The sequence below is a fragment of the Sprattus sprattus genome (assembly GCF_963457725.1).
Source record: "Sprattus sprattus genome assembly, chromosome: 18".
NCBI classification, from domain to species: domain Eukaryota; kingdom Metazoa; phylum Chordata; class Actinopteri; order Clupeiformes; family Clupeidae; genus Sprattus; species Sprattus sprattus.
The window spans coordinates 22,350,524-22,364,893 of NC_137916.1; the positions used below are offsets into that span (position 1 = coordinate 22,350,524).

The following is a 14,370-nucleotide window of genomic DNA, read 5'->3' on the forward strand; positions in this document are numbered from 1 at the left end:
CTCACCATTGTCCATGAGGGAGAATTTTCTGTTTTCGCCATGTAACCAGCAGGTTAAAGGTCAAAGACTTAAAGTCAGAGTGGCAACAAGACAGACATGTCTGTTAGCCTTGTACATATTCAGCATCAAGAGAGACAAACCAAAACATTTTTGACTGAAAATGTAAAAATATAAGCTTTAAGTAGACTATGTTCAAATGGTATAATTCTCCTAAATATATGTGCACAAATGTTCTTGACGACAGCCTTCAACCTTTTCTATACGTTTTCAATGCATGCGTTATAACCAGCTTCTGTTCTATTTTGAGAAACTGTAACAAGTTATAAAGTGACAATAATAATGTGTAGAAGTCAAAGGAGTCAATCTTCAGGAGTCATACCTAAGACATTCCCAAAGCCATAATGCGGTAAGTGCAAACATTATTATGTTAATGCCCATCAATTACTCCAGGGATAGCTCCCCTGGAGCTAACTAGCTAAAGCTAATGATCTAGCATTTGTAATACGGTTTTTCTTGCTCTAAATTGACTTGTTGCTGCAGGTATTTTGCATTTCTGTTATTGTCATATACCCACTACCACAGGGCTGGATGATCATGGAGGCTGATCTGGCCATGCTGCCCTCTGGTGGTGAGGAGTCATAATTGCATGTCAGTGCAGGGGTGGTATCTTCAGACTTGGGGGAGCTGAAACTGGTCTGGATGCTAATGGACATTCCCAGGCTTTGGACATGCACAATGCAGGGGTGCTCCTCTTTGTCCTGCTTCCACTCCTCGTCTTTGTTTATTCCGTCTCCCTCGTTCACCTCTGTCCCAAAGCCAGAATCTGGGGTCAAGGGCTGGTCGTAAAGGTCTGGATTACCTGAGGAATGGAACTGCTCAATCTGCTTCAGTCGCTCGTAAGAGGTTCCAGAGGTGTCAAGGCCCAGCGCTGTGGTCCCTTCCCCCTCGGGCGGATACATGAAGTAGATGGGGCAGGACTCTATGTGCACTAAGCCAGGCCGGCATTCGGAGTAGAAGTAGCCCATGTTGCAGTAGTCAGAGGACTGACCACTGCCTCTCCAGGCCTTACTGCTCTTTGCCTGCGGGTGCACCTGGGTGTTAGGCGTCTGCCACAGCTCCGTGTCCAGCATCGGGGCCACCTCCACGGGGGAAATACAGTCAGAGGGCTGGGGGGGCCCTAACAGCTCGGGGCCAAACGTTGGGCTCAGCCACTTCTGTGGAATTACAAAGAAATAAATTAATAGTTTTACTTATATGTATGGTACTTATCAGGCTAAGAAGCACAAAGTGCTTAACTCAAAAATATATGTAGCAAGGTGGGGAATAGGACACGATAGGATGGAGAGAGAGAAGGCAGAAGGGGTGGTGGTTTTGACAATGAAAAGCAGATGAGGTAGATGAGAGGATAAAGGAGGGAAGAGAAGACGAGAGAGGCTTCAAAAACGGGCCAAAAAAGAGTTGTGAGTTGTGTCTGTGTGCGTGCGAGTGTGTGTGTGTGTGTGTGTGTGTGTGTGTGTGTGTGTGTGTGTGTGTGTGTGTGTGTGTGTGTGTGTGTGTGTGTGTGTGTGTGTGTGTGTGTGTGTGTTGTTGCTGAGCACCTGACCCTACTCCTACAAGAGTTGAACATTTGTTTGAATGTACGTGTGTGCGTGTGTGTGTGAGTGTGTGTGTGTGTGTGTGTGTGTGTGTGTTCATATCTAAAGCTGGAAGGAAGAGACAAACCTCACAGCTTTCATTTCCCAACAAGACTAGAGACTAAAGTAGTATCTGTGGTCACACGCACACGCACACATATAAAAACCCAAACCCAAACACACACTCACAGTACACACATACACACACACACACATGAACACTCATCAAAGACAGTAGAACAATAAAAACCAAGACCAAGAGGGGAAATGTTCAGAATTGCCAGAGAGTAGGTCAATGATCTGAAACTGCTCTTTAACAGCCCTGTCTGCAGACATTCACGTCAGTGGGCTCTGGTACGCATACCTATGCCATGCCAATACGTGTGTGTGTGTTTTGAGAGTGTGTGTGTTTGCGCATGTAGGTTTACCTCTCACAATATATCACACATTCCCTGCTATAAAATATTCTCATTTTAATGAAAATGGACGAAAAAGAGCTGATAGAGAAATTTGAATGAGGACATTGTTATTGTATTTGAATCTGCTTGCTTATCCTGTGTGCAGAGGCCTACAGGATGCATACTCTCTTGCTGAGGCAAACCACCTTTTTTTGTACTGATAGTCATGCAAACTGCTCTCCTCTCAAGGACATATTCTGAGATCACCGCGGTAACTTTTGAAGCGATGGTACGGGAGAATACCGCCCTTTGTCTTTGATGAAACCTGTTTTTCCACTCACATAAGGCTGGCTGCGCCCAGCTCATCTTTGAAGTTTGTTCATGATATTTGGTTGTGACACATCTCCCTCTTTTGCTAAAGATAAAGCGCTGAAATTCTGATTGCTGGTCTCTGTCTCATTAATATTAACATCTTGATATCAATGTATCTAACAGTTGCTGAGAACCCTGACCATACTTGAGCAGCCAAGAGAACAAGAGTTTCTAGGAATGGAACATTTGTTTAAATGTGTACATGTTTTTGTGTGCGCGTGAGTTGCATCCGTTCATATCTAAAGCTGGATGGAAAAGACAAAGCTCACAGCTTTCAACTCCCAACAAGACTACAGTACTACAACTACAATACACTCACTTTACACACATAAACACTCATCAAAGACTACAGTACTACAACTACAATACACTCACTTTACACACGTAAACACTCATCAAAGACTACAGTACTACAACTACAATACACTCACTTTACACACGTAAACACTCATCAAAGACTACAGTACTACAACTACAATACACTCACTTTACACACGTAAACACTCATCAAAGACTACAGTACTACAACTACAATACACTCACTTTACACACGTAAACACTCATCAAAGACTACAGTACTACAACTACAATACACTCACTTTACACACATAAACACTCATCAAAGACAGTAGGACAACAGACCAAGAGGGGAAATCTTCTTTTCCCAACAAGACTAGTGACTAAAGTGCTGTCTGTGGCCACACGCACACGTATAAAAACCCAAGCCCAAAGACACACTCACATTACACACATACACACACACACATAACACTCATCAAAGACAGTAGAACAATAAGAACAGACAAAGGTCAATGTTCTGAAACTGCTCTTTAGGCCCTGTCTGCAGACATTCATGTCAGCGGGCTCTGATACACATACCCATGCCAATACGTGTGTGTGTGTGTTTAGAGAGAGTGTGTGTGTGCGTGTGTGCGTTTGTGTGTCTGTGCATGTGTGCTCAAAGTCTTGAGTGCTCTTTACTCTGACCTGACTATGCTTACCTGGTGTGGCCATTTGCAATCAGCAGTTCTGAATCCCTAGTATGACGCTCTTGTTCCCTCTCTCTTCCCTTCCTGCTGGGCTTATTGAGTTGGGTCTGTATTAAGCTTGTCATGTAGCACAGGACTTCACCTGGGCAATGATGATGGGAGCAGACCAGCTTGCTGGAGATGCTAACGTACCTGAAAGTCCCCTCCGTGAACAGAGTGGAGTGGCTGGAAGTATCTGGAGGGGTCCGGGATGTGCTGGCTCTTCGTCTTGAAGTAACTGCAACTGGGGAGATGAGATCAGGGAGACCTGTTATGTAAGATGCTGCATTCAGCTAAAGGTTGGCTTGAGTTTGATTGATTTGGTCTGGGGGGCACACACACACATACACAGAAAGGGGATGGTGGGGTGACACAGTTATGACACAAAAAGATAAACTGTAATGAACAAACACACCTAGACACACACACACAGAGACAGAGTTTGTGTGTGAGAGAGAGAGAGTGTGTGTGAGAGACAGAGAGAGAGAGAGAGAGAGAGAGAGAGAGAGAGAGCGCGACTCACCAGCTTAATGTGTGGGCTTTTCTGATAAGCCACATTATCACCACTGCAGCCAGACAGAGTCCTCCACTCAGTAAGCCAATTTCCATGTCTGTAAGAGGCAAACCTGAGACACCTACAAATATACACATACACATCGAACAGTGTCACAAACGTTTACTGTTATGTTCTGTAAAACACCTGTAAACCCTGTTTATTAAGCTTACTTATTATTATTATTATTATTTCCTTTGTTGAAGAAGTGTTGTTGTTGTTGGCTGTAACATTTACATTTAGTCATTTAGCAGATGCTTTTGTCCAAAGCGACGTACAAGGGAGAGAATAGTCAAGCTACGAGTAATAGAGACCTACTGAAACAATAAATTCAATTTTACATAAGAATTTAGAAAAAAAAAGTGCAGGAATGTAACTGCTGTAAGTGCAGGTTAAGTACTAGTAGAAGTGCAAGTTAGGAAGAGAATAGTCTCGATCGCTGACTTGCACAGGCGGCAGTGCTAAACGCCGCTCATTAGACAAGCGCAGCATCCTGGGGGTCACATTTGCCCTTACAAGTAGATGGGAGCAGAACCAGCAATCACTCTGTAGGCAAGCATAAGCGACTTTAACTTGATGCGAGTAGCTACAGGCAGCCAGTGTAGCTCAAGAGTAGGGCTGTTGTACCTGGGGGAGATGGGGTTGGAGGTGGATCTCCCACGTCAGACGTCCAGGTAAGAACAGGGCTCCAGTCGCTCCACACGACTGCATAGGAGCTTCTTCCTCCTGTGGTGACGGGCTTCACCCTCACACGGGCCTGGTACCTCCCCCCCTGCTGCAGAAACGGACCTACCAGCTCTAGCTGGCGCCCATACACCGGCAAGGGAGGAGCGCTCTAGGAGAGAGGGAGAGAAGAGGAGAAGGAGGAACAGCGTTGAGAAGGAGGAGGAAGATGAGGAGGAAGAGTTTTGCAAAGCCAGTTGATGCCCATGCCCATGCCGTGGTGATGATGAGGATGATGATGACAAGATAGTACAGGACAGCAACACACACACACACACACACACACACACACACACACACACACACACACACACACACACACACACACACACACACACACATACACACACACACACACATACACACACACACACACACACACACACACACACACACACACACACACACACACACACACACACATACACACACACACACACACAAACACACACAAGTATATACTGTATATAAGTATCTCCATGCCCACCTCCCATAGCTCATCTGCCCTCTTGTACTGTAGCTCAAAGGTGAATAGGGTCATATGCCGGGGCAAACTGGCTCCAGGGCTCCATGATAAATTGCCCTGGGCTACACTTGGGATGTCAGGAGGCCGCAGCTTGACTGCAAGACAGCAAGAAAAAGGAACTTTTGTTTATTTCTGAAAGATAATTTTTGTATAGTATATACACCCGCGTGTGTTTGTGTAGAGAGAGAGAGAGTATGTGAGAGTGTACTCACTGTGCTTCGCCAAATGTAGGCGGAGAGATTTCACAATGCTGCCGTTACACTTAACTTCAAGACCTGCTTTGTTTGCCATATTATAAACCTGTTAGTGAAGAAAGATCGCCCATACATATGAAACAAAAAACAATAGTAAAGTATTAAGTATTACTATGAAACAAAGCTTTGTGTGTATGATTTTTTACAAATCTATACATGCACATTGTTCAGTCAATTCCAACCACAGCATTCAGCATTCAATTTATGCACCAAGAAATCGTATAGCTTGCCTTGTTCTTGAACTGAACATGGCAGCCTTTGTAGCAATGATCTTGACCCAGAGACATCAGTTCACATGTGACACTTCTGACAAACAAACAAATTAAGTACAAATAAGTTATTCAAATCTCTGAACTTTTCACACATTGTTGAGGTATCCCCATTTATGAAAATGTTGGACAAGGTAAACAACAAGGTAAACAACTCCACAACATGAAGGGGAGACGCTCGCTGATGTAGAAGTATCAACGTTGTTATGGTTACCACTCATAGTTTCCAGCATATTGATAAAGAACGGTGATTAAACTTTTAACTAGATATGCTTACTGGGTGCCCATCGATACAAAAATATTATATTTAATTAGATAGCAATTAGAAAAGAGATAAACCAGTTTGAAATATACAATAATAAGAAGGCCGTCTCAGGCTTATATTTTCTATAATTACATACAAATATTTTTGGTTATGTATTCTTATTCTTGGTTCCAAAGAAACATAGGTTGTGTTTTTTGGAATCATAAACATAGCTTGTGTGTAGTTAGTATACTAATAAACATAATTTGCATACTAATAAGCATAGTTTGTGGGTAGTTAGTAGTATACTTTCAGTGAGTTATAGAAAAATGAGTCTTACTCTTTGCCGGAACTTTGGCTTAAGTTAGCCTTGAGGATGCAATGATCTTTGGCTTTGTTCAATTGGTTTGAACAGTTCCACACACAGCTGACGTTTCCCATGTAGTCATTCACACAAGACAGATCTGTTTAAACAGGGTGCGCAAGGGAGAGAAAAGTCAAAAGTACAGCCAGTTTCGCTCTGTCATTCTCACTTTCAGAATGCATAACAATTTGTCTATTCTCATGAAAGACAATAGTGTATATTTAATATATGCGTAAGTAGGTGGTGTGTGGTCTGTTGTTGGTTATGCAAAACACATTCATTCATTTGTTTAGTCATTTATTCAAGTCACTTATTCAACTGTGTGTTTTTTTTTGCAGTCATTCTTTGTTTCTTACTCTCTTTTTTCTGTTTGTCACCACACGGTATTTCAGTTCACTGGAGACTGACAGAAGCTTATAGATTCTCACCTTCCTGGTGACTCATCTTCACCAAAAGAAGCAGCAGGAGGAAGAAGAGGAAGAGAGGACGAGGGAGAAGACGAGGACGAGAAAGAACCAGGGAAGACGTCTGGCTGTCTCCCATCGCTGCACTTTCTGGAGGTTTACTGTGTGAAACTGAGAGAGAATCACATTGAATGACGCCGACAGACCCCGACACACAACTACACACTCAGAATTAGAGATTTCACCGGGCACTTAAAGGGACGACAGGTTTCTGTCACTTTTTAAAGAGACCTTCATCAGCAAAAGGTATTCTTTTGGAAAATTGTAAAAAAAAAAAAAAAAAAAAAAGGGGTCATTTCTGGATTTTTGAAAGGCTCCTCTGTTGCCCTTGTAAGTTGTATGTTTTCAATGTTTTTGTAGGAGTACAGGGAAGTGCCTTTTCAAGTTGTCAAATGTAAATTGAAGGACTAAATCTTGTAAACAGGCATAACTAATAGTGTGACATCAAACCAACTCCATTGGAACTGCCAGAGCTGCTCCCACAGAAACCTCTCACACCATGACAAGTGCGCAACTCTTACATCATTTAATAGACTGATTAAAATAATTAATGAAGTACATACATCGCCCCTACCAGAGCCCAAACTGCTGCTGCTGTAGTTATATATAAATTATATATAGTATATGTCATATAATCTCCCCATCTAATCAGAAGATGGATTCTACACATACACAAGGCTATGAAGGGGGCATAACCTGCCCCAGCTACTGTTTGTTTACCACTTATAAATACTAAACATATAAACATTAAACGTTTGTTTTGGTTGCTTGCAGAAATGTTTTATGATTGTTCATTCTGATTGCATACTTTTCCGATGAGCATGCATTAGTATGACAACATTTTATTTGAGTATTATTGAGTATAATAAGTATTATTTGTAATGTCAGTGTTTTATCAATAAATGTTTTCATCAATGGAGAATACTGAATTCACACCTTTAGCAGAAAGCTGCAGTACTATTGCACTAGTACTAGTACTACTGCATTTTACAACATACAGAATCAGTAGAATACCATTTTAGAAAGATTTCTGTTAGATTATCTTAGGTGTCCTATCTGCACACTTACCAAGTAGAAAACAAATATCAATTAAGTAAATGCTCATTAAGTTGAAATTCACACAAAAGACAAATCTAGGAACTGAAAGACAACAACACATGCAAAACATCAACAAACACGCTGGCCACTTAAGACCAGCTAAACATACCTGTGCGGTATCAGTAGAGAAGGTACCAATCTTTTTGCTATCATGAATAGGGATACCTTGACGTGTGATGTTGATCTAAATGTTAAGTGACAACTCGTTCACGCCTGAAGCCACACCTCACCCCCCCTCTGGCCTCCGCTGGGTCAGCTGTGGTTGCCTCGGAGATAAAAGAGATAGATGATTACTTTAACCGCTACCTGCGGTTCAGTGAAATGACTCACTGTCATGAACAGGAAAAGACTACAAGTTGCAGCAACGGCCACATAAGAGGCCCCGTATCGGGAATGGGGTCAGCGACTGCCCTAACATACAGTTAGCGTGAGTTGCCTGGTTCACTAGTGTGAGTTAGTGTGGAGTAAATGTAAGTTGAACCCTGTAAGACTAAAGCATGCTGCTCCTGTAGCTCAGCGGGAGTGCTGGCAACGTGCAGGAAATGCTAATGCCATGGGTTTGAAAACCAGGGAGTACACATACTAATGAAAATATGCTGTATGTCTGTGCAGTACTGTTGCTTTGGATAAAAGTGCCAGCTTGATGATTTATGTATTGTGTATGAGTAGTATCTTCAGGGGTGAGACATGCTGTGTCTCAGTATAAAGGTCCCTGAACTGTCAGACGTACAGCAATACAAAACTCTGTCAACCATGGCCATAGGTGGTAGGGTCTAAAACCACACAGTGTCACTGGGTGAGAGGCCTGTTCCCTATGTCTTGACCAAACTTATACATCAACACATACAATGATGCTAAGAAATCAATACTAAAACAGGTGAAAAGGAAGGGAGATGTCAGTGTGAGTGGTTGTATTTTCCTTTTAAATATCTACATGTCTATATACTGTATCATAACTACACAACATAATCACATTTTACCCTTTGTTTAACCTTTGTGCCTTATAGCTTCTGATTACAGAAAGTGTGCTTAAGTCAGCGTAAAGCCCTCACAGCTGTGAACACTCCCCTGCACTGCAGATGAGGCTCGAAACCACTAATGTGTGCATCTTTGACAGTGCTAATGAAGTAATGTGCCCTGGCTTTAACCCGCAGATGGCCATGTGTGGGTGGTTGAAACTCTCAAGAGCGTACGGGAGGCGAGGGGTGGGGGGTGAAGTGGGGCTCATCTGACTGATTCTATCACCAAACTTCGTGCTCTCATCTGTGGAACACTGGATGGTGCAACCTTGGTGAGTGATCAGTCGACACAGACACACACAGCGAACTGTGAGTACTCATCTTCTTTATGCTGACAGCCGTACGCTGTGCGTCACTGACGGTAGGATTGAGTAAACACACGGAAAAAAAAAAACACTTGATGCAAACTGCCTTAACAGAAGCGTGTGTTGACAGTAGGTTTTTTCCAATTAGTCAGATGTCTTGGCACGTCTCCATTTGAATTTGTGCATGCTCTTTTTAAGATACAAAATTTAGAGACAACAACAAACACTAAATGAATACACCTGCTGAAAAAGAATTTGCTTTTGCAAACTCACACATGTCTTAAGCCTAACTTCAGTCAGTATAAAAATATAAAAACTCACCCTTCATGTGCAGGTTCGGTCAAATACTGGCCATGGCAACTGACCAGGGCACCATTGTTCAGGTGCTTGCTGTTCAGCTCTGTTTCTTTTTATTCCTCATTCTCTCTTTCACTCACTGTCTCTCTCTCCGCTATCTAGCCCCTCTGACACACACACACTCCCCTCTCTCTCTCTCTTTCTCTGCAGTGATGCTCTTCCCCTTCAGTATCAGTTTCAGTCAACCCGTTTGAGCATCACACACCACACACAGGTTGTCAGTGACTGTATTCCTCTAAGTGGTGACACAGTTGCCTACCTGTGCAAGCAATTTAGTCCAGCATCTGTACAAGCCCATGTGTCTCAGAAGTGTGTGTTTTTTTGACCTATGTGACATTTCTGTGACTTGATCACACCACATGATCTCACCGGGGGGGGGGGGGGGGGGGGGACTGTTGCAGACAGGAAGAAAAAAGATGCATGGAAAAAAACAGACACTCTTCGCATAGCATTTATACACACACACACACACACACACACACACACACACACACACACACACACACACACACACACACACACACACACACACACACACACACACACACACACACACACACACACACACACACACACACACACACACACACACACACCACACACACACACAAATGCATCAGCTGAGATCAGAGAGCTATTAGCGCCCCCGGGTCCACTACAGTGTAACAGCAGGCCCGAGGACTTGCGATTAAAAAAAGAGATACGATGAAGACCACATCCTGTTTCAGTCAAGGCCAAAACAGCAGAACACATCATTTTATACTGTAATGTGTGGGCTGCCTTCGGTCCCCAGTCAATCTAAAAATACAATGAGTCACAAAGAGTGCAATATTGGTTCAAATCAGGCGTTGTGGTTTGAGACAACAGTTTCAAATAAATACTAATTTGCAGCTAGTGGAGCCAATGTGCCAAACATACTTTATTAGTGGCTGGCTGTTTGACAGATGGTATCCAGCTCTGATCACACTTTGTACAGAACTCCTTTTAGACAGACTTGATGATTGCAGATTTCTAAATGGTCACAAACTTAAGAAAGGCAAGTGTGAGCTTGGTGAGAATAGAGATAGTTGGGCATAGCTGAGAGAGTTCAGAAATAGTTAAGATTACAAATTTCTATGTTTACATAATAATGAATGTATCGCATCTGTCACCTTTAATGGAGAGCTGAAAAAATGAAGAAACAGAAGAAGAATGATAGTCAACCTTCACTACCCATTGCATTCACATGTGACCTCCATCAACTCACCTTCTGAGAGTATGTGTTTGTCATGTAGGTTGGCACATGTATGTGTGTGGGTGGTCGCCTATGCATACTTTTGAGGGGGATGTGAATGTGGTGGAGGGGGTGTTTGTGTGTGTGTGTGTGTGGTGGAGAGGATGAGGGGATGTGTGTGTGTGTGTGTGTGTGTGTGTGTGTTTGTGTGGTTGAGGGGATGTGTGTGACACAGTATTCTAAAGGTCAGAGGCACTGAAGGGGCGAAAGCGTGATGTGTCTGCAGCTCTGGTAAACAGGTGAAGAGGCCCAGTGCTTCAACCACTATGTATATATGTGTGAAGAGAAAGTGTACATATATATATATATACTGTATATTAGGGTGCATCAAATGGCAAAGCAAAAATTAAATCTCAACATGTCAAACCGTATGGAGTTGCATTTTGTTCGGACACACATAAAAATTACTTTTGCAAAGTTTTGGGAAAATTCATTGAGATTTAGAGGTGGAACACAGCATGTGAAAAATATAAAAATGGGCCTTTTTTTCTTTTTTCTAAAATTTTGCATTTTTTCACTGGTATTTTCTTCAGGACATGCATATCATAGTTCTTCTTGAAACCAAAGCCCAGAGTGGCACCAGAGAATGATATCAAAAATTGTCCGTTTTATCATGGCTCCCCCAATGGTTAAAAGCTGATGTGCCGTTCCACCTCTAGAACACCACGTATCGCAAAAATATTTTGCATTTATTATTTTTGCATGGATGGTAACACTTTGAGCACCCAGACAGATCAATATGCTGGAACTGTGTATTTTGATGCACTTTAATATATATACTGTACGTATATATATATATTTATATTGTAAATATATATTGATTTATTTATATATTGGGAATCAAGAAAAATTAGAGTAAGAGGGTATATGAAAAACTAATGTCAACAACAGAGGACACAAGTCTATGGGTTGGTTTCTCAGGAGGTTACATATATTATAAATATGTATATACACACATACAGTATAAAATATAATGAGAGAGACAAAAAAAGGGATAAGAGGGAGGTGCAGTAGAAGGTTCGCCCGCTAAGACAGGACAGCTTTGGAGTTACAGAAAGGTGCATTCATCATACAAACATACAGGAAAGCTTGATATCCACTGATTATTCAGAATGCAAAGTCAAACATACCCACATTACATCAACATGTAACAAAAATAATCAAAAAAACAAATGTACTTTTTTTATACAGATGATATATGTATCTCCCACTTGCTTCTTTGCTACCTTAAATGTGCCATATAATGCATTTATTCAGTATTCGTCTGACTGCTCAAGCAAGCACACTATTGAAGTTTTCAGTGTGATTGCTTGTGAAATGAACTCCATACCATTACATATTGACATTCAAGGAGCAAAGATGAGACGTCGTTGTGTGGTGAGAACTGATAGAAAACAACAATCGCCGCCATTTTCCCCCCAAATCTATATTTATTGGTGCCACCAATAAATAAAGCAGGATTCCAGTCAATGGAAAAATGGCCTCTCCCCACCGGCGGCTGTTGTTGTACGATTTTTTATCAGTTCTCACCACACAACAACGTCTCATCTTTGCTCCTTGAATGTCGATATGTAATGGTATGGAGTTATTGAAACTTACTACGTGTAATTCAGACTAGAAATTGAATGTTTATTTTTCGAGTCTCAAGCCTATAAAGTTGCACTGGCCTTACATGTAAAAAGCCTTACATTTACAAATCTGTCTGTTCAACCGTTAAGATCAAAGCTTTGAGAGCACAGAGTTTTCTAAAATGAGGGTAAATATTGGAGTTGCGTTTGAAAGATGGAGACAGCAAAGAGCCCAGAGGGATTTTAAAACAGCTCAGATTTTAAGCTTGGCTCGTTTTCTTCTGAACAGGTAACCATTGAGCTTCAGCTAAAGTTACCTCAACTCATTTATCGTGGCTACTGGTGGTAGGAATGGGCATTTTAGGTTCCCAGAGAGACAAACAGACAGAGTGATAGAGTGGAAGAATGGCAGATGCTTAAAATTGCAATGGAACCATGATCCAAAGCCAAACATTAGTATGCCACTTGGAAATCACAATCATCCTGAGGTTCCCTCTGTGACAATGGGGGAAGGCTAAGGCAGACAACCAGGTGCTACAGGAATGCAGGATGTGGCGATTAGTTAAACTGTGATCTGGCCATGGTGTGCATGACGGCACATAATGCATGAGGGTTGCTTTGAATACAAAACAGTCCAGGTTAAGCCAACCCCCTGGCCAAACACCAGAGATCTGAATGCCGATTTGTTGGATTTAATAATTCTCAGAGTGAATTTGGTTTTTACAGATTCCAGGGTTATACATTTTACTTTATTTACTATAAATGTTACAGATGTTACATCATTTTTTTTATTTCAGCCAGCAAATCGTTACATTCTGCAATGGTGATTTAAAGTGATTTAAAGTGAAATAGTCACCACCACATTTTTGTCAGTTTTTTTTTTCCTGTGTATTTTTGTAAAGTCTGAAAGTGAAGTTTAAACCTCAAGTTTGACTCAACAAACATCTTAGTAACATTGTTTAACAACTCAAAAATCAACATTGGTGTTAAGATGACGGGGTGTTGGTGTTCATACGTGTTATATGTTCTTATTTATTAGTCCTTAGAAAGTGGAACACAGGTCTTCACTGCCTGGCTATGTCTATGTCTTCCTGTGGTGAACTTGGCACAAAGTGGTTGTTACACCGAAATAATTCAGTTGTGCTTCAACACAAGTAATGACACTACATATGGGCAGCATTTTGGGATGGCATCATGGATGGATGCACCATTTCACCATTGGCCTTCATCGTGGCAATAGAGGTAACCATAAAGCCTTCTTAATGATGCAGGACGGCACCTGTTTAGCTTGGCATCAGAGCTAATAAGGACGATATCATGACGCTTACAACTGCTCTATGTACCCACCGGTTGTTAGCCAAGTTGAATAATGATCTGAAATGGGCAATAATGAAAGTGAAACAGCAAATGTAGAAGTGTATTCATCAGTAAGGGAAAACTGGTGAAAGAGAGCTTTTATATTGATGATGAGGTGATTCCCCTTTAGTGTAGAAAAAACTGAGAGGAATTTGAGTAGGTGGTTCAATTTCCATGTTGAGAGACCAAGGACAGGTTACAGAGCTTAGATTATTCATTGTTAGGGCTATACATACCATTGATAAGACCTTCTTGCCTGGTATATTTAAATGTTGGTGCTTGCCGTTTGGGCTTTGGTCAGGCATAAGGTGACCTTTGACCTGTGAAAGAATTTGCTGTTCCAAAGGTAGGCAAATTTGAGAGGATTGTAAAAGAGGCTTGGTGTGCAACGGTGTCTGAGTCCTGAAGCTTTGTATGGAAAGGGACTTTACCAAAGTAAAGCTTGGTAAAATGACCAGCTCGGAAGGACAAGTTCAAATGTGCCAAGACCAGCCTGGGGTTGTCACAGTAGTTCAGATCCAGTAGTCCAGGACACTGCACACCAGGGCCGTGCACAGGAGTGTGC

At 41.9% G+C, this 14,370-nt stretch overlaps 1 protein-coding gene across 1 annotated transcript; it reads right to left on the reverse strand.

The window, feature by feature from the left end:
- Positions 1-518: 518 nt before the first annotated feature.
- Positions 519-6,908, reverse strand: il2rb (interleukin 2 receptor, beta; the record flags this gene model as incomplete). The annotated part of the gene is made up of 9 exons (XM_080855871.1): positions 519-1,214; positions 3,586-3,676; positions 3,956-4,067; positions 4,613-4,820; positions 5,196-5,329; positions 5,447-5,534; positions 5,719-5,794; positions 6,342-6,465; positions 6,794-6,908. 9 exons carry the CDS (start codon positions 6,906-6,908, stop codon positions 519-521), a joined length of 1,644 nt encoding a protein of 547 aa, XP_080711997.1.
- Positions 6,909-14,370: the final 7,462 nt, after the last annotated feature.